This window comes from Cryptomeria japonica, chromosome 1, assembly GCF_030272615.1.
Source record: "Cryptomeria japonica chromosome 1, Sugi_1.0, whole genome shotgun sequence".
Taxonomy (NCBI): domain Eukaryota; kingdom Viridiplantae; phylum Streptophyta; class Pinopsida; order Cupressales; family Cupressaceae; genus Cryptomeria; species Cryptomeria japonica.
In genome coordinates this window covers 27479608-27501766 of record NC_081405.1, presented here as the reverse complement: position 1 = coordinate 27501766, position 22159 = coordinate 27479608, and the positions used below count along the sequence as shown (strand labels likewise).

General features: G+C 38.3%; 1 protein-coding gene across 1 annotated transcript in view; it reads left to right on the top strand.

The window, feature by feature from the left end:
• The window catches only part of LOC131038890 (ABC transporter G family member 28), a 97896-nt gene that overhangs the window by 14597 nt on the left and 61140 nt on the right, over positions 1-22159 (top strand). The window contains exon 3 of the mRNA XM_057971452.2: positions 12354-12608. Within this exon, the coding sequence (XP_057827435.2) occupies positions 12354-12608 (255 nt within the window). The remainder of the gene's footprint in view (positions 1-12353; positions 12609-22159) is intronic.

Genomic DNA, 22159 nt, shown 5'->3' with positions numbered 1-22159 from the left:
ATAGATAAAGACCTTGTTATGCTAGCCTTGAATGGTCTGCCTCATTCATGGGAGCCATTTATCCAAAGCATAAGTGGAAGGTCAAAATTACCTAAGTTTGATCGACTCCGTGCGGATTGTATTCAAGAAGAATCAAGATTGACTACCAGAGGAATCGTCAAGAGTTCTCAAAATGAAGATACATATGTTCTTGCCACTCAATCTACCAAGAAACGAAAGTATTGGAAGAAGGGCAACTTCAAAAAGAATAGAGATTTCAAATCAGATTCTGCACCTGATTCTAGGAAGAGGAAGAAAGATCTCTCTTGCATCCAGTGTTTTAGGTGTGACAAGTTTGGTCACTTTGCAAAGGATTGTTTGACAAGACCTAATCATCAAGGAGCAAACATCAATGAAGTCTCATCTCAAAAGGAGGATGAAGATAACTCCAATGGTTTTCTTTTCATATCAGCATTATCAAGCAATGTTCCTACAGACAGTGATACATGGTTAATTGATAGTGGAGCCTCCCGACACATCACCGGTCATCGGGAGCACCTTTATGATCTAGTGGAGAAATAGACACATCTCCAAGTCATTATTGGGGATGATGCTCGCTATGCTGTAAGAGGAGTTGGTGCTACATCTCTAAAACTTGAATCTGGAGTTTCTCTACGCCTAAGTGATGTATTGTTTGTACCAGGGATCAAGAGGAACCTTGTGTCTATTTCAGCCTTGGAGGATAAGGGATATCAAATTGCATTTTCTGAAGGAAGAGTTCTTGCTTGGCCTAAGAACTCCGGCATCAAGACTGCTCGTGTGATCGGAAATCGACATATACAAACTCTCCACTCTCCCAGTTCAAGCTCTTATTCATGATTTTTCTAGTTCCAGCGAACTCTGGCACAAAAGACTTGGACATCTTCACTTTAGGGCTCTTCTATCTTTGGAGAAGATGGTAAAAGGTTTTTTTAAACTTATTCATGTAAATGATGGTACTTGTAAAGGCTGTGCTATGGGTAAAAATATGAAAAGTCCTTTTCATAGCAGTGAAAGTAGGTCTAAAGAAATACTAGATCTTGTACATTCAGATTTATGTGGTCCAATGTCAATTCCATCTCTAAGTGGATGTTTGTATTATATAACTTTTATAGATGACTACTCTAGGAAGACTTGGATTTATTTCTTAAGGTTTAAAGAGTCTGATGAAGTCCTAGGTAGGTATAAAGAGTTTAAAGCTCTTGTAGAAAATTTATCTTGAAAGAAAATTAAAACTTTAAGGTCTGATAATGGAGGTGAATACACCTCGGGTAGCTTTTGTGATTTCTATATTGAGGCAGGAATCAAGAGGGAGTTCTGTGTTCCTTACAACCCTCAACAAAACGGGGTTGCTGAAAGGAAGAACAGATCTATAGTTGAAGCTGCAAAAGCTATGATTCATGATCAAGGCCTTCAGATTTTTCTATGGGCAAAAGCCTCTAGAACAATAGTGTATGTTCAGAATAGATGTCCTCATCGGATATTACAAAATATGACTCCTGAAGAAGCCTTCTCAGGTATCAAGCTTGATATTAGTCACTTGAGAATATTTGGTTGTCCTGTGTATGTTCATATTCCCAAGGACAAGAGAACCAAGTTGGAGCCTTCTGGCAAGAGAGGAATATTTGTAGGCTACAGTGAAACCTCCAAAGCCTACCGTATTTACATTCATGGACAAAAGCAAATAGAGGTTAGCAGGGACGTCACATTTGAGGAAGATGTTGCATTCAGGAAATCAAAGGGCTCATGCATGGAGATAGATGATGAGACTCCTCAAGACATGGATGTTGATCATGCTCTTGAGATTCGGAGGGAGACTACATAACCTGATATGAGTAATGATCCAATTGAACCCTTGGATCCCACTGATGGGCCCAGAGATATTGTTGTGTCTCGAAAGAGACCTCTTTGGGCGCGAAACACTATGCAGGAAGCAAAACAATTTGCCGCTCCTAGAGGAACATTGAGAGAAAGCAAAAGACCACAAAGATTTTCTGGTTATGTTGCATTAATGTGTAATCTTATTGAGTCTGAACCTTCTAGTGTAGAGGAAGCCGCAAAACAACAAGTTTGGAAAGATGCAATGGATGAGGAGTATCAATCCATTCTCAAGAACAATGTGTGGGATATTGTGCCTAGACCAAAAGGGAATTCTGTTGTATCTTCCAAGTGGTTGTACAAGATAAAACATGCAGCTGATGGCAGCATTGAAAAGTACAAAGCTAGATTTGTGGCTCGTGGCTTCTCTCAACAAGAGGGAATAGACTACGAAGAAACATTTGCCCCTGTTGCTCGCTATACTTCCATTAGAACCATCATTGCCATTGTAGCAGCTAAGGGATGGAAGTTGCATCAGATGGATGTGAAGACTGCCTTTCTCAATGGTGTGATTGAAGAAGTCTACATCGAGCAACCAGAGGGGTTCGTGATTCATGGGAAAGAATCTAATGTGTGCAAATTGAAGAAAGCCCTATATGGTCTTAAACAGGCTCCTCGGGCTTTGTATGAAAGAATTGACAGATACTTAGTGGGTTTGGGTTTCTGCAAAAATGATGCTGATCCAAACCTTTACTTCAAGGTATTCAATGGTGATATGTTGATCTTGGTACTTTATGTTGATGACCTATTTGTTATCGGAGAAGATCATCTCATTGATAGATGTAAGAAGGAGTTGACTTTTGAATTTGAGATGAAGGACTTACGACTTATGCACTTCTTTCTAGGGTTGGAGGTGTGGTAGAGGCCCAATGGGATTATCCTAACTCAAGGAAAATACACCATGGATATCTTGAAGAATATCTTGAAGAGATTTGGAATGATAGATTGTAAACCTATGACCACACCAATGGAAACTAACTTAAAGAAACTAAGGGAAGCTGCAACTAGTTCAAATCTTGTGGACCCTACTATGTACAGGCAATTGATTGGGTCCCTGATGTATCTAGTTAACACTATACCAGATATTTGTTATGCAGTGAGTGCACTTAGTCAGTTCATGAGTGAACCTAGACAGATACATCTAGTTGCAGCCAAGCATATCTTGAGATACTTGCATGGCACAGTTGGATATGTTTTGAAATACTCTTCTAGTGTGGACCTGATTCTTGAAGGATATTCTGATTTTGATTGGGCAAGGAGTGTTGCTGATCGGAAGAGCACCTCTGGTTGTTGTTTTAGCTTAGGATCTGCTATGATTTCCTCGTGTAGCAGGAAGCAGTCTTCAGTAGCTCTGAGCACTGCAGAGGCAGAATACATTGCAGCATGTGTGGCAACTCGAGAAGCAGTGTGGCTTTGTAAGCTCCTTGCAGGATTGTTTGGACAATCATTGGAGCCTACTACCATTCATTGTGATAATCAAAGCTGTGTGAAGCTTTCAGTCAATCCAGTTTTCCATGACAGAACAAAGCATGTTGAGATTTAGTACCACTATATCAGAGATTTGGTACAGAGGAATGTTGTTCAATTGAGATACATTTGTACTAAGGAACAGACGGCTGACATTTTCACCAAGCCTCTTGCGAAAGTGAAATTTGTGCATTTTTGAGACAAGCTTGGAATTGTGGAGAATGAAGCCCTTGTTGAGAGAGAGTCTCAGCATCAGTGATTACCTGATATGTATCATTATGCATTCTTCTCTGTGAGAGAAGTTTGAGGTATCAGCCATTGTTATGCATTCTTCTCTGTGAGAGAAGTTTGAGGTATCAGCCCTTGTCATGCATTCTTCTCTGTGAGAGAAGTTTGAGGTATCACCCTTGTTGTGCATTCTTCTCTGTGAGAGAAGTTTGAGGTTCTAGCCCTTGTTCCACCCTTTGCGAGTAGGTATGGTGGATCCACCCTCTGCGAGTAGGTATGGTGGATGTCATGTATAGACTCTATGACTTAGCATTTGTGTACTCACCCTCTGGGAGTAGCCATGGTGGTTGTGTTCATTTGTATTAAGAAGGATTCCTCCCTAGCTAAGAGGGAGTGTTGATGATGTAGCATCAAAAGTAATCCTTCAAGGCCGATTAGTAGATATTCTATCGGCCTTACATATCTAGTAAACCAATTTACTTGTGCATTAAATATCGAACATATTGCATTATCGGGTTGCGATGATTAATCATTAAAAGATGTTTATCGGGTGTATTAACATTGAACAATATAACTAATTGTGTTATTAATGAATCGGTTTGTGTATAGTCAATAATGTTATAGTGAAAGCCGATTTAGAGTGTCATGAAGAGACGCGTCCTTATTGGAAAGACATCGGAGTCAATATATATGGTTAATGCATCTCCCCTCCTGGTTCGTGGTGATAGATATATGCGATATACTTAGATCAGAAACACACAACGAGTTAAGACTTTATCATAACTTAGAGGCAGATTGAAGACATATATAGTCAGTAAGCATATTGCATATTCTTTGGCAGATCACGTTATCTACTATTGCAGTCTGATCTTCTACAGCAGGCCGATCTTCTACAGCAGTCTGATTTATTATCTTGTGTGTTATACTGTTGTGTGCATAAAGCTTCAAGCAGTGAAGCTATTCTTTGTAAATCATATTCAAACCTGATTAAATATAACTGAGAATTTTGTGGCTGGGTTTTTCACCTTCATAAGGAAGGTTTTCCCAGGGTAACTTAGTGTTCATACCGTTCATTTGTGGAGAATTTTTGTTCTTGTTATAATCTGATCATAAACTTAACAGTAGGAACATGATCATCCTCCACAACTTGTTTATCTATAGCTATATATTGGCTCTCTCCTCTTTCCCTCCAATAGTACAAGTTATGCTACATGGTTAGCCTTATCAACCAATGCATGGTCCTTCTTTGTAAATGTGGGGTTTTAATCCTAGTTGATCCACTTTGATTGTGAGTCCTACTCTAGCTTGATAGGTTGTAATCCTTCACTATCCCCTACAATATTCTTTTGAACGACTTCATAAATCATTGGATTTCTATCCTAATGATGCATCGACTATAGATTTCGAGCTTAACTCATCTCATAACTCTCAGCAAATTACTCATAAAGGGATTAAATACCTACAACGATATGAAATTCAAAATACTAAGAAGTAAACAATTATTAACAGAGCACAAACATAGGAAATAAGTCACTTGACATAAAGTTTCCTCTTGAGAAAACCCAAGATGGGTGAAAAAGTCTAGGAAATGTATGCCGTTAGCATCCCATCACTAATAGGTATCACTACAAAGAGAATAGTGCCACTACAATGATCTTCTTTAAGTATTACAATGCAATATTCAAACTCCTCTATGTCCTCTTTGCTCTTGCAAACAAAAGAACTCTGCAACACCTTTTTCTGCTCAAATCCAGTATTAGAGTTACTTCCCAAGACAACCAGACCTGTTGAATGCTCAAAGTTATTCTTTTATCCCCTTTCTACTTATGTCGCTCCAAGGAAGATGGACTGGTGCCTTTTGAATAGGAATGGTTGTGATTTGCAACTATTCAAACATCCTTCTAACCATTTGGCAATTCATCTTCTTTAGTCCAATTGTCACCATCAAGGATTTCCAATAGTCAATTGGTTGCCACCCAGCTACATCTGCAATCATGATAAAAAATAAATGATATGGCTACAAATAACCAACAACTTGCATCCTATGGTGTTTTGCCGCCCCTTGATTGCCCACATGATAAAAGACCATCAAGTGGGATCTTTTCCAAGTCGACAATTGTTCAATGAACATAAATGTCTTTTATCCTACCAATGTGCACTTTAGCAGCAACATGTATTCTTCAGCAGCAACATATGCCTTCCTATATAGAGAATATAGTTGATCTTTGACAACATCCAAAGACACTTTTGGAAGCATAGTCATTCATTAGCTCTTAGACAACAATTGAAGGCACTTTGGCAACAATACTTATAATATCTTTTCAATTTACTTAAGTTGGAGAGTATTTGGGCTGCTTTCTTCCCTTATTTTGTTTCCCTCTAGCATCGAGTATCTTTTTAGCCCAATCCTTGCTCCTCTTTGCATCAAGTATCTCCCAATCCAGATCCTTGCTCCCCCTGTATTTAGTATCTCCAAATTTCAATCCTCACTCCTTCTTACATGAAGTATCTCCCTTATTGGATTCTTGGGCTGGAGTCTTGGACCCATGCTAGTTAGTCCCAGGATTGGGAGTGGTGATGGGAGCATCTTGGCTACGGTATACCCACAAGGAACTCAAGGCATCTAAGATGTCCCTTGGTTGCTCTTGGGTGCTCCCATAGATGTGCGGATGGGAAAGGGTGCCGATTTAAAAAAACACTTTTTTAAATTAAAAAACATAAAAATTTGGTAGCAAATTGGCCTGATTGCAGGTGAAATTGTTAAGTGCACTTGTATTAGAGTATTATAAATATGGGTGACCTCTTAGAAAGTCAAGGTGCTTCACCTTGTGAGCATCCCTAGATGCAATGAGTGTCAAGTAGTTCATTCACGCTCATAAGAGATGGCTTCTTGTGAACTTCTACTCATGAAATATGTATCTTGAAAACTAACTTGAAACCATGCAGCAGAATCCTAAAATATTGTATTACATAGTAGTGCATTGTGGAAACACCAATTGTATAACTTCAAAGATTTTTTTTTGGATAACTTGTTCATAATCCTTCCATGATCCACACATTTAGTAGTCAACTAGTCAAGACTTTGGTTATGTTCAAAATTATTCTATAGAGATATTGACATGTTATGTCTCTCTAAACTTGCTAGTCAACATGGTCAAATTTCATTCAATTGCATGATGCACATGCCTAATTTTGTGTTTGAGTCAAAATATAGCTGCTCATTTCTTCATTGATTTAAGTAAGATTTGATATTTGTTACTCACTTACCGTAAATTAAAATAAACACTTTTTTTAATCCAAGAACATAAAAAATTGGGTAGTGTTGACGTGTATTTTGTACACTGCCTAACACAGAATAAAATACCCAAGGGTACCTTATCCTCTCTTGAATAAAGCCTCTGATTGCTGAAGATGTCGCAAAAAAGGATCAATCAGGATGACTCCAAGGTTCTTGTATGTAGGGTCTCTACGTGTGGATAAGCTCTTTGTGGTATGATGTGATTTGCTGGAATCACAAGGGGACTTACACTTGATGATTGAACGTCTGATCTGCTTTGAATATTGCTGGAACACAGGATTTCACTAGCTTTGATTTGCAAAAAAAGGAAAAAAGACGAGGGCAAGGAGAGAATCTAATCCTAATACTAAGGAATGTAGGAGCAATGATTGATCTTTGATGAAATTCTAACTAAGTCTTGTTTTGACATCATAGGAACATCTCCACAAGGTTAGTGCGATCTTCGAAGGAAAGCTTTATGATGTTCAAGTCGTCACTGCAGGCATAGACACCATCAGGTTGATGCATATCAATGAAGAAGCGACAATTGAAGGTAGGCTTAAGCTGAATGATTCCAGTTGACTACGCAAGGCAAGTCTGCAATCAACAAACTGCTAGTAGTATGGATGTACGAATTCCACCATCAATCAAGCACATTTCTTCCACTCATCTAATAACATGAAATCAAATATGAGAAGTATAAAGACCATGCAAATTGTCGAATCGACCCATAAATTTCACCATTTCTTCAATGAAGTTACAAGTCTTTTACAACAACCTCTTGGCAACAATCTTTGCCTTCTCTCTCTACTCTACTCTAATTGCTATTCTATCAACTATATTCTAACTCTTCCAACTATCTTCTAACTCTCTAACTATTGCTAATTCCTAATTATTTTCTGATTAGCCTTTACAAATGAAATGCCAGGGCTTATATAGTGCCCACAATACAATTCGATGGCTTAGATCAATTCGAGATCAATGGCCAAGATTCAACAATGAAAACCCTAATTAGGGTTTGTTACAACCATTACATAACATTTAACGCTTGACCAATGATAAAATTGTATTGCTTGGACACATGTCCTCTCTAGAAAAATCGACCAATGGATAGCCGGGGTAGGTACATCGGAGTTTGTGCCACCTTCCATGAGTTAGGTACATTGAATCTGGAAATGTTGAGGTGGACCACACTGACTGGAGAAGTGATGACTAGGATGCCACCTTGTCTGACACTTGTAACTTGGTAAATATTCAACTTGGTGTTGTTGAGAAGCTAACTTTAATTAATTCATCTGGAACTATTTGCTTCTTCAACGAACCCTTGTTCTGACTTCTTGTGTCCTTGATGTGTAGGATGATTGATGTACCTCGCCTTGGAATGCTGGATTTGGAAGAGGTCGCCCTTGATGACGTTAGTCCAAAGAAGGCCGTCCTTGATCTGGCTTGATTTTCCAACTCCGGGATCTCCATTTGATGCCTACACAACATTTCAAAATTAGTAATATATCTTGAAATCTAAAAATTAAACTTTAAAAGGAATATTCAAGATTTTAATTAGGAAACTTCATGATAAATCTTGAGTTATCATTTCCTAATTAACCATGTAATACTTAGATTTTTCCCAAAAATGCTTAAAAAAAATCAAACCTTGAATAAGGGTGTCAAGATGATTTTGCCATACCTCTTCTTGAGAATCAACTCTAAAAAATAGATGAATTTTGGCTAGGCAAAGTGTAGATCAAAGCCCTCCCTTGGATAAAATGCACCTCCTTACTTAATTTCACCACCTTGAGGACTTCAACGCTTTGATAGAGAATTCGCTCCACTTCTAACCAAATTCGCACTCTTCCTTGGATGGAAATTTCGCACTTTTCCTTGTCTTCCAAAATCGCATGCAAGTGAATGATTAAATGATGATTTGAAATGCTTCAAAGTACCCTCCTTATATAAGCGCTCACCTCTTTAATTACCTCTAGGCCGACTTGAAAATAAGGCAAATAATAACAAAAAATTAAAATAAAAGGAGGCCGACTTTTGTATAAATATAAAAATAAAACCCAAGCGTTCTCCCTCTTATTTAATTAAATTAATAATTAATTAATTAAATGCCTTCGTAATTAATGATTTTTAAAAGGCTAAATTAATCAATTAAATGCCTTGTGCGCACCCATTAAATGCCAATTTTAATTAAAAATATCAAGGTCCATCGAAATTTAGCATTTAATGCAATTTGGAAATGATGTTGGCGCCTAGACATGGGAAGAAGAATGAATTTTAACCTCATCGCTCTGGTCCCTGGCAGAGGGACAGGAGCGCTTTAGCATTTTGTTCTTGAATTTCTCGCCTTTTACGTTCAAAGTCACTTCCCTTACGTCCAAATTGGCATTTTAAACGGGAACCTTGAGCTTGATCTTATTCAATCTTTCGAATGAATGTCTCTTAGACCATTATCGCCCTGGTCCCTGGCTGAGGGACAGGAGCGAACTTTGCATTTCCCCTTGTTTATTTCACACACGCCAAACTTCTTCTTTGCAAAGCAAATTTGTCCTTCAAGTGGTTTTCGCCCTGGTCCTTGACTGGAGGACAGGAGCGAACTTTAGTTTCTAGCTCAAATTTGTGATCCTTTATCATTCACTTCTTGCCTATCACCTTTCAAATGACATTTTCAACCTTGTATAACTTTGCTTTGATGTGATCTAGGAAGAAAAATGATGGATTTTGTGAATATCGCCCTGGTCCTTGACTGAAGGACAGGAGCGAACTTTGATCTATGGTGCAAATCCTCCATCATATTGATATCAAATAATCTTCAAGGCGTAGAATGATGTCCTTTATTCCTTCTTGAACATTTGAAACGAACGTGGCCTTCAAAGTTTAAGCATATTTGACTATTTCGCTCTGGTCCCTTGGAGAGGGACAGGAGCGAACTTCATTTTCTAGGCTCAATCACACTTTGCCCATGTTTAAAATTATCTTCAACGGACTTGTTGTGCCCCTTTTCATTCATCCTTGGCCGGGAGTTTGTTCAAACTTGGCGAGAAATTGACCTAAGGCAAAAATCGCTCTGGTCCCTGACTGAGGGACAGGAGCGCCTAGGCCAATTTGAGTCTCCTATTGATGTCTTGTAATCTTCAATTTGTCTTCAACGGGTTCATTTCATCCTCCTTTCTTGCTTCAAACTCAAAACTTGCTTGATCTTTGCCCAAAACATGTCTTATAGGGAAAATCGCTCTGGTCCCTGAGAGAGGGACGGGAGCTATCACTTAAATTCGCCCTGGTCCCTGGCAGAGGGACAGGAGCGATTTTGCTTCTAGGGTCAATTTTCCTCATGATTGCGCTTTCAAATTATATTCAACTGATAAAATGTATCTCCTTTGATCTCCTCAAATCGTCAAATGGTTCGAATCCTGCAAGGACAAGGCAATGTTTGATTTTGAGCTCCGGTCCTTCAGTGAGGGACAGGAGCGATTTTTGTCCTCCAGGCCCAAATGCTTCACTTTTCACCATGAAATGTCTTTGCTAGGGAAGATATCATCCTGCTTCATGCTATGAATAAAAGTTAATGTCCAAACAAAGTCTAAAAATGTGCATATGAATAAAATCGCTCTGGTCCTTCAGTGAGGGACAGGAGCGAATTTCACCTTCTAGGCAAAAACTTCATCATTTCATTGCTTTTGATAAAGTCTGGATGCTCCATCACGTTCATTTTGCCCTTCACCATGCCTTTGATGTCTCAATTCGTCCAAAAAAGGTCAGGAATGGCTCAAATAAGTATTATCGCCCTGGTCCCTTGGTGAGGGACAGGAGCGCACTTCGCTCTGGACCCTCAGTGAAGGATAGGAGCGAAATTTGACTTTTCGAACTCTCTATCAGGATAATTTTCATGGAATATAACATTTAAGTATAAGTTCTTATACTTTAAGTTATATTCCATATATACTTTCAGGATGTTTGAGAGTGGTTTGAGACCTCCAGGAGTTATATTGCAAAATCTAGTTTTTTGAGGTTTTTCAGTTTCCAGACTTAGTCAAATTTCAGGATCAGGACATTCCAGACTTAGCCAAATTTCAGGATCAGGACGTTCAGACTTAGCCAAATTTTCAAGACATTCCAGACTTAGCCAAATTTCAGGATCAAGACATCACTCAAGCCAGACTTGCTTATCCATGTGATCACCTGGGCGACACTCAAAATGCAAAGGCTAACTAACAAAACCCTAAAAGACCAAAAACAAACCCTAAAAAGCAAAAAACATGGGTCCCCATTTGCAATGGGGCGACGTGTGAAAACGTCACAACAGGTAGCAAGTTAAATGGCCTGATTGTAGGTGAAACTTCACTGTTAAGTGCACTTGTATTAGAGTATTCTAAAAATGGGTGACCTCTTAGGAAGTCTGGGCGACACTCAAAATGCAAAGGCTAACTAACAAAACCCTAAAAGACCAAAAACAAACCCTAAAAAGCAAAAAACATGGGTCCCCATTTGCAATGGGGCGACGTGTGAAAACGTCACAACAGGTAGCAAGTTAAATGGCCTGATTGTAGGTGAAACTTCACTGTTAAGTGCACTTGTATTAGAGTATTCTAAAAATGGGTGACCTCTTAGGAAGTCTAGGTGCTTTACCTTGCGAGAATCCCTAGATGCAATGAGTGTCAAGTAGTTCATTCATGCTCATAAATATGGCTTCTTGTTAACTTCTTTTCATGAAATATTTTTCATGAAAACTATCTTGAAACCATGCAGCTCCTATTACATAGTAGTGCATTGTGGAAACACCAATTGTATAACTTCAAAGATTTTTTTGAGTAACTTGTCCATGATCCTTCTACGATCCACACATTTAGTAGTCAACAAGTCAGGACTTTGATTATGTTCAAAATTATTCTGTAGAGATATTGACATGTTATGTCTCTCTGAACTTGCTAGTCAACATGGTCAAATTTCATTCAATTGCCTGGTGCACATGCCTGATTTTCTGTTCTAGCCAAAATATAGCTGCTCATTTTTTCATTGACTTATGTAAGATTTGATATTTGTTAGTATAAACCTACATAAACCTTTTGAAATCCTTTTTTGTCTACAAGACAAGGCCAGGTACATATTACCGCTCTTCTTGTCTAAATTGACAAATAGGAATGCGAGGCTTGAACTTGTATATTCTCTTGATATTAAATGACATATGCACATGAATATGAATATGATGGAAACATTTAAAGTTCAATTCAATTTGTGAATCATTTGTTTGCCTTGACTGAAGATAGCAAACATTTCTTATCTTAAATTTTGCAGAAGAAGATGGTCATCTAAGGGCCAAAGCTAATGCAGATCCAACTCAAACACTATAATATATATCATAGCAGACCTTTAGAGTCAGTTAATGTGGTGCAGATGATAGTTTACTTAAATATCAGTCTGAGTCATATTTAATTTTCTTTGTTATCCATCTCACATATATTATATCTGACTTTTGATTTAATTACAGGAGACATGTTGCGGAGGCTCTGTAGTGTGGCAGAGGTCAAATTCTACTTCAATACCTATGTGCGAACTGGTGATGCATATGTAAACAATAATTGTAATTCTTCATCCTGGGGTCCAGGATGTGAACCAGGATGGTCAAGTACTACTTCTACCGTGTTTGATCTTCAGAATCCCACAAAGTGGCCTGCTCGAACTGAAAATTCTAAGCCATGCTGCTCTGGATTTTTCTGTCCTCGTGGTTTGACATGCATGATTCGTAAGTTGCAAAAAATTTAATAGATCTTCTTATAAACTTTCTTTGTGAGGAATGGTTCAAATTCATCCTTTCTCATGTTTGAGCATTCACTGTATGCGGGTAGATACAACTTCTGTAGACTCTTAATAGTACATAGCACTTTTTCATAATGAAATAAAAAGCATGAGGAGTTATGTGTTGTGGTTTGGCTGGGAGAGGTCTAGTTAAAACTTTGTACTCTGGTGGTTCTCTGTGTTGGACACTACTTATTTATGCACACTACTTCTACTTCTAATTTATGCCTGTTCCTCTGCAGTCTTATTTATGCACACTACTTCTAGGGAATAGTTACCAATCCATGAGAGTAGTCAATTGTGTAATATTGTTTGAGATCATTCTATTTTATGTACACAGATCTGTTATATGAATACAATGATCTTTCTGCATGCACTTGTCTTGTTATTTTGATGCACCAAACTCTCTTTTCCATGTTACTGTTTGATTTTCCATGGCATGAGTATTTGTTTTGTATGGAATTTCATGTAGGAAGTTTAGTATGCATATAAGAATTGCAGCCTGCAGCTTCTTAATGAACATTTTGTTGGAATTTTTGTCATTGATGTCAAGTTTTATTTGAAGTTCAGCTGAGCTGCTTGCTTTCTTGGATGAGCTGTCTACTTGCCTGGTTGAGCAGCTTGAGGTGCTTGGGTGCCAGCTTGAGGTGCTTGGTTGCTTGTTTGAGCTGTGTGTATGTTTACTTCAGCTAGCTGTGTGCTTGCTTGTCAGCTTGTCAGCAGTTGCATCAGATTTCTTGCCACATCATGTTTATTTTATGCCATGTCAGCCTTTGAATTTTCAAAGGAGTTCTTAATTATTTAAGGAAATTATGAAACTTTATATTCTTGGGCTATTTTATCTCAACATAGCATTTAAATTTTTCCTTGTAACGCCTTAGTTTTTGAGGGCAGCTTCAGACCTCTTAGTGGTGATGCTATTTGTGGTGTTTCGAATTCTTTCTGGAGTATCGTGTCTCTGACTTGGCAGAGATAAATGAAATAATTGATGACCCTTCTTTAAAAGCCTTTGATTAAAAAATCGCTTTCGATAGTGGAGAGTTTGCATCGTGGGTAGTGGTATATGTTCTGAGTTTGCATTTTTTTTTGAGATGTATGAATGAAGACGTTTTCAGGTGTTTTTAGTCGTTTTTTAATTAAAAAAAAGGACCACGTCTGGCTTTTGAAGAATGTCGTGGGTCAGCATATACCACAATTATTGTGAAACGTATTGGATTATTGATGCCGGACAATGTAATGGCAAGTGTTGTGTAGCTTGGTTTCAAAAAGGAAAGGTTATCGCAGCATTAGGTGGATCAACGTTTTTGACTTGGAAGTCGTATAAGTTCTTGTGTGCTAGGGACGATTTTTCTTTTGGAAGAAGAGTTTGCTTGTAACGGCTGTGTGGGATTAGTGTTGGTGTGGAAAGGAGCTTTCATATTTTTGGCGTGTGTATGCTGGGAAGATGGTGTGGGATTGAATTAATATCGTGTGTGGAAGGTGTCTGAAAAGAGTCTGCAGAAACAGCAAACACAATTTTCTATTTCAGTACTGTTTGGATGGGTTAAGTTTTTGGTTCAAACTTGCAGATACGATATGAAATTAGTAGTTGAGCTGTGAAATTTTCTTTGGGATCGTTGTTTTATCCTGGTCATAAATATGGTGAAGCTGTTTTTCAAGCTTGAAGTTTTTGTTTTTGCATAAGCAGTTTTTGGGTGTGTGTATTCTATAGAAGTCACGGTAAATGGTAGTTGCTGGATATTCTAAATAGTTGCTGGATGTTCTTTCATGAAGAAAAGGATATTTTGGAACCAAAAATCAGACAGAAATTGTATGAGGGACTGATGCAAAAGTAGAAGATCAATACATTGCGTTCTTCAGTTCAAGGTTTCTGAATTCAGTTGTTTAGAGGAAAGTTCAAGGTTGATGCCTTAATCAGGTGGAGTGGGTGCTTCATCTTGCAAGGTGTGATCTTCAGGGATTTGGTGCTCTCAGTAATCTGATTAATCTTTTGTAATCTGCGTTGGTGCCCATTTAAGTTAATGAAAGCTTATTGATGCCGTGGTTTTTTACTCGAAAGGGTTTTCCACGAGAAATCTGTGTTCATGTTTGCTGGCTGTTTCTTTTTGTTTCATTTGGTTTAACTCTGAAAATTGTTTTTAAAAAAAAAGTCTCAAATACTGATTCACCCCCCCTCTCAGTATTTGCTGTGTGCGTCTCACATTTTATCATTTTATGTGGGTTTACATGATTTTAGCATAGTATTATTACTCATTAGCATTTGTAGATGTCCATTTTGATTGAAAGTTTTCCATTTTTCATATTTATCTGTTTGAAAGATGTTTATAGAGTCAATTTCCACTCACAGTTTTCATGTTGGCATGGATGGCTTTGTTGAGTGAAACATAATTATTAGGGAAACTGGAGTCCATGTGTTGGGATCTGAATTCAGACTAATTACTGATAACATTTGCCCGAATTACAAACATTATGTGGCTTTCAATTTAGTTTTTCACAGCTATTTTGGAATAGAAAAACTGCGCCTAAACATACTGCGTTTAGGAGCTGAAAATCTATTCATATTTATTGAACACACATAGGATTGCAACAATTTGCTACAATCTGAAAATTCTGTTTGAATATTCCTGTATAGTTTGTGATAATTAGTCTGAATTCAGATCCCAACACATGGACTCCAGTTTCCCTAATAATTATGTTTCACTCAGCAAAGCCATCCATGCCAACATGAAAACTGTGAGTGGAAATAGACTCTATAAACATCTTTCAAACAGATAAATATGAAAAATGGAAAACTTTCAATGAAAATGGACATCTACAAATGCTAATGAGTGATATTCATAGTTTATGATTTCATATTTATTGATTTGTTTTGGGTGACCTAAGGGATATAACTTTTTATCACAGATAGATAGGTATCAACCAGGCAGGGCATTACAAACTTGGGCTATGGTCAAAGGCATTTTGAGTTGCAGTTGATAGCAAGGCATAGTAGAACTACTAGAAAGTGTCCATTAAAGTAGACAAGGGCCTTACAAGATGTGCCAACACCATAAAACCATTGAGATTTGAAGAGGTAACAGAATGAATATCTTCCCTACATAAATTTCCTAATTAATGTTGTCAAATAGGGAAAGGTTTATAGGCTAGGCATAGTGAAAACTGATAAAATGGCTAATACATTCTCCTGTAAATTTGATTTTAGTGGTCAACTGTAATCCAGGTCCAGCCAGAGGAGGAGGTATCATCAGAAACAATGCAGGTAAGATTATGGGTTCTTACACCCTTAACGTCAGTTTTAATTCAAATAATATTACTGAAGCTGAATCCCATGTTGGTGGATCAAAATTGGCATCCAACATGGGAATCCAATATAGCATAATTGAAGGTGAGTCTTCAACAAAATGAATGTCAGCAGTGAAGGTTTTGAGGAGCATCTCTGTTGAATATTTGCCAGTATTTCCTATAATCATTGTTGAAGGGATCATAACTAATCTGCAAGTAGAGTCATTTGGTAGTGTGACACATAGTAGCCAAATCTCTCTTGGGAATAATTCCGCAAACCAAAAGATAAAGAAGTTTTCAATTTATTGGAAAAACTTGGGAAAATATCAGCATTTGAAGAAATGTAGAAAAAATTTTAAAAAGAAAAGAAAGAATTGTGCCCAAAAAATTAAAAACTTCAAGCAATGACAGTTTTTGTCATTACATTGAAGAATTCAGAGAATTTTGAGGTCGAGGCTTTTTTGAGAAGTTGAAATTTGAGACATTCTATATCTCTTACATTTTGTAATTTTGACTAGTACTATATAAATGGGACGTGTTTTATTGCATGTGTACCTTCATTTGTGTAGAAATATTGCTGTATCCTACAAGCGAAGAGACACAAATCTGTTAGTAACATCAAAGTTTACAAGATGGGGATGGTATGAGACAATGGGATGCATTTCAGGGACAGCATAGGATAGGAGGCTTTTCTTTAGGGGATGACAATTAAAAATAGGGAAAATTTAAAAAATGTAGGAAGTTTCAATTAGTCTTATATAATAATATAATGCAATCATCATAAACATTATAGAACCATGTTACATAACATTACAATTGATTTGAGAACTCACATGAGAGTTGGCAAAAAAATTATGAAATGCTTTCTTTGTTGACATGTATATGTATTGTGTAACAATTACAACAAAGTGCTACAAGTTACAGCTTCAAAATGACAAAAAACATAGAAATTCTGCCACTCCGCCTAATCTTAATTGGCTAACATGACATCAAAATTTGAGTCTTGAGTTTGAATCAATCCTAGTATGAGGCACTACCTCATGCAATGGTACCACAACTAGCCCCTCTCGTGTCTCCTCATCAATGTGGCATCTTAGGGATCAAAATCCCAACATGTGTTTGGAGTTTGACAATACTTAGGAGTTTGTCAATCTTGAAGTCACAAGGTATAATGCATGGCTACCAATTTCTCCAATCGTTGAGAGGTAGGTCTATTCCTCTTGATGGATTGAATGAAACTGTATGTAAACCGATTCCTCTTTGTAATAGAACAAGTGACAACCTGTGAAATGAGGCAAGTGGCAATCATCTTCAACTCTATGGTATTGATGCCATGGCATGCCCACAATCCGATAGGTTTGTTTTGAGCTAATGTAGCCCTATTTGCCCTAAACTCTAGTTTTTTAAATGGTTGTTAAAAGATATCCCTTTGTTGTCGAAGTAAAGCTACCTCTTCAATGCTCTACATCTTTTGAAGGGCCTTTGTGAACCTGTTGTGACCATTTCACACATCGCCCCATTAGAATGGGGACCCCCTCTTTTTCGCTTTTGTTTTGCTTGTTCTTCTCTCCGCTTTTAGGGTTTTGAGTGAGTGAGTGGTCTGTCTGGGCTAGGGCTAAACCTTAGGGGTTTCTTTTGATGTTATTCAAGCTGAGTCCAGTCAAATTTTGAAAAGTTGTTAAGTGTCCTCCCGAAGAATTGAGACGATTGAAATAAGGTAAGCCTTTCAGGGAAGTCAAATAGGTCTTAGGTCAAGTCTAATCAGGGTTTTTAGGGTGAAATCCAATTTTGACTAAGTGTTAGCATTTTTGAAGGAGAAATTGTGTGTTCATGCCTGGGTAAGTTTTGATCCATTCTTTGAAGTGAGATGATTCCTGAAACAGAGAAATCGCTCCTGACCCTTGCTGAGGGTCCAGGGCGAATTTTATCCTAAGTACAATTTCTTATTTTTGATGGACTTGCTAACTGGTTCCTGACCTTGAAAATGACCTGACTTTGCCTTGTGAAGCAGTTTGAGACTTAAATTTGAAGCAGTTTGGCCAAAAAGGGTAAAATCGCTCCTGACCCTCAGTGAAGGCCCAGGGCGAAAATGTTGTTTAAGTCATATTTGTCACTCACTTTTCTAAATTGCTTTGTGCAGGGTCTCCTGGAAGGATGATTGAACGTGACTTGATGCTTTGGATGGTTTGGAGACATGAAAGATGGTGAATTTTGGAAACTAAGAGAAAAATCGCTCCTGACCCTCAGAGAGGGCCCACAGCGAGAAATCTTATAGGGGTCATTGCTCGCCTTGTTTGGTCGACTTAAGATGTCAAAGGCATGGGGATGGATGAAATGAGCACAGTGAAGTATCCAGACTTGATCAAAGATGATGAATTGAAGGAGTTTTGCCCAGGAAAGGTAAAATCGCTCCTGGCCCTCAGAGAGGGTCCAGAGCGATTTTCTTTGTGTGCACATTTTTGGACCTTTCTTGGGCATGAATTTTTATTCATAGCAAAGAACAAGATGACATCTTCCTTGGCAAAGTGATTTTTAGACGAAAAGTGAAGCATTTTGGTCTAGGAAGCAAAAGTCGCTCCTGACCCTCACTGAAGGTCCAGAGCGAGATTTTCAAAAAATGCATGTTTTCTTCAAAAGGGTGCTAAGGCAAGGTTAGGATAAGGAGAAGAGAACTCCAAAAACATGATGAATATTGTTTTGCCTTTGAAACTTGATGATTTTGGTCAGAAAATGAAAAATTGCTCCTGACCCTCAGAGAGGGCCCACAACGAAAAATCGCTCCTGACCCTCAGAGAGGGCCCAGAGCGATATTGTTGAAAATCCTCATTCTACCTTGCAACAACAAAGCGAGTTTGGATGAGATGGATGAAGGAAGAACATTGCCAAGTGATGAATGAAGTTTCAATGAAAAATGGTGGATAATCAAGCTCAAAATCAAAAAATCGCTCCTGACCCTCAGGGAGGGCCCAGAGCGAAAAACACCAAAAACACACCTTTTCCCCAAAATTTGACAAAGCTAAGTTTGCAAGTCAGTGAGGGGGCCTAGTTGAAATGTCTTGAAGAGATTTTGGAGGTTGAAAATGCTAAATTGGAGCAAAAAATGAAAAATCGCTCTTGACCCTCAGAGAGGGTCCACAGCGAGATTTTGATTTCCTTCATTTTGCAATGAAAAGAGACCAAGTTTTGATCATAAATGGAAAATAAAGGACTTTCTCCACCCGCCTGAAGAAGTTTTGACTAGAAATGATGAAGGACTTTGTTGAAAACAGAAAAATCGCTCCTGACCCTCAGAGAGGGTCTAGAGCGAAATTGCCTTAAAGGACATTATTTCCTTCAAAATTATTGATGAATTAACTTTATAGTGCAAGGAAATGGATTTTGGAAGTGACATTGTGAGTTTAACAAACAAGTTGAGGTGGATTTTAACTAGAAAATGAAAAATCGCTCCTGACCCTCAGTGAAGGTCTAGGGCGAAATTTACATTTTCACCTATCTTTCCTCATAAAAAATGTTAGTTTGGAAGTGCAACTCGTTAACTAGATATCAATTTACCCTCCAGGAGATTTTCAAGTCAAAATGTGAAATATTCAAGGCTAAAATTCAAAAATCGCTTCTGACCCTCAGAGAGGGTCCAGGGCGAAATCCTCATGAAATCTCATTAAGCCTTGTTTTAAAAATTCATATTCTCCAAATTGCACTTGATCGCCAACATTGCTAATTTTGAGGCGTTTTGGAAAATTAAGATTAAATTGACATTAAATTAAAAAACATTTTGGCATTTAATAAATTAATTTTAAGCCTTAAAAAATCGAACTTCTATCTTGGAGGCATTTAAAATTAATTTTTATTAAATTAAAATTAAATATAAAGCACTCAAGGCCTTATTTTAATTTATTTTGCCAAGTCGGCCCCCTTTTTGGGAATTTTATTTATTTTTTAACCTCTTTTTTGCCAAGTCGGCCTAGAGGGAGCAAAAGGGTGAGCGCTCTATATATTGGAGGAGTTTTTTTTCACATTTCAAATCATTCAATCATTGCCTTAAGTGCGAATTTGGAGAGCTAGAAGGAGGTGCGAAATCTGGTGTACTTGGAGTGAATTTCTTTCAAGTGTTGAAAACTAGAAGGAGGTGGAGTTTTATCTTTTCAAAAGCTAGAGGAGGCGCAATTCATTCAAGAGAAGGCTTTGATCTACATTTTGCCTAGCGAAATTCATCTATTTTTGCATCATTTCTTAGAGTTTAATACTCAAGAGGAGGTATGGCGAAATCATCTTGACACCCTTGTTGAAGATTTGAATTTTGAATATTTGTTTTGAAAAATCCAAGTTTTGCATGGTTAATTAGGAAATGATAATTCAAGATTTATCATGAAGTTTCCTAATTAAAATCTTAAATCTTCCTTTTTAGTCTATATTTCTACACTTCAAGGTATATTGCTAATTGTGAAATGTTGTGTAGGTGTCAAGATGGCGGCTCCAAAGGCGGGAGCATCTACTAGTCGCCCGACTCTCATGAAGGAAGATCAGAAGAACGACGAATTGGAGACCAGGATCGTGTCCAAATGGAGTAATATCGGAGATACCAACTTGGGAAACTTCAGTGTGAAGAAGTTTCGAGAAGTCCCCTATATTGGCAAGCCATCACCTGTTGCGAAGAAGATTATTGAAAGTGGCATCATCAAGGCGACAGGTTTCCCTCCAGCAGTCCAGTGTCATGAGCTGATGATCGAGTGTGCCCGCCATTATGACTCACAATCAAGATCGATCGTATCCAAGGAAGGAAACACTTTAGCTTACCTTTCAGAAGAGGCTATAAGCGAAGCTCTTCATCTTCTAGAGCATAAAGATATGATTTACAAAAGCCTAGAAGGAGCCAGGTCAATGTATCAAGATGATCCCGACACTTGCCTGAATCTCATCAACAAGAATTGGTTGCTCAAAAGTCGTCCTCGCCTGAACAAGATTCCCAACACACCGCATAGGATTGATTTCCAGGAGGAGTACAGAGATTTGATAACTTTGCTCAATCGAGTTACAGGGGCTCCTCAAGCCTTCTACTTCGAGAAATGGATGTTCTTCTTCATTCAAGTGATTGTCCAAGGAAAAGGAACGATTCATTGGGCCAGAATTATTAGCCATAGTCTGGATGTGCAGTTGAGAAGACTAAGACCTACCAAATCATTCCATATGAGCTCATATGTCATATACGCCTTGATCAGGAGTTTCGAGTATGCAGGGCTACCTCACAGAGGAGTGATTGGAAGAGGACCCGGAGAGGTGAGAGTTTGTGACTCTTATGTTCATTTGCATCATCCACCTAGAAGTGACTACAAGTTAGTCAATGATACCTTCACGATGAACATCACTAGGATATTGCAAGGCGGGATTCACAATCGACTATCTCTGGATGCACAAGAGCTTGTGAAGAAGTATGGTGCATGGTTCATCCAGTTCCCAAAGTTTACATATATCAGAGTTCAGGGGTGTCCTTCACCTCCCTACATGTTGCCGAGATATCCGACAGACAAGATAGTGCTACTTGAGGTAACCAGGCAGTTGGTAGCTTGTGCAAAGGTATCTAGACACAAGCAAGGAAATGGAGTTCCCGTACCTATCATATTGGGGAATTCAGTTGAGGTATGTCCTAATACTCAAGCTTCGGAGGATGCAGAGAAAGAATTAGCCTTGTATTCATTCACCTTCTTTGCCCCGCGGGAGAATTTTGATCCTTATGGTTATATGAAGGAAACAGTTGCTAGGAAGTACGGACATGAGTTTTAGGTAGAAGACTTTTGGATGAATCTCTCAAGTGATTTAGAAGTGAAAAGAAAGATGCATTCCGGATTACCTTTAGATTTCATCAGGAAATGCAAAGTTTACAGAGTGGCCGATCAAGCTCAGGACAATGGCAGACATCTCCAGTCATCCTATGACAAAGAAGACAAAGCAGTGAAGATAGATTGGAATGAACCCGAGGTTTTCAACTTGAGAGCTTTGATGGCTCCTGCTTTATCATGTACTCACAGATGGGTGGACGTATAGCATCAGAAGTTGAGAGAACAGAATGTGTCAATGACTTTCACTTTGGAGGCTAGACCAGATGAAGGAGAAGCTAGCGTGAGTGAGAACACTTCTCATCCTAGAGGTGCAAAGAGGAAGGAAAGACCTGAGAAAAGGGAATCTTCCAAGAAGAAGCAAGAGGCCAATCGAGATCGCCCA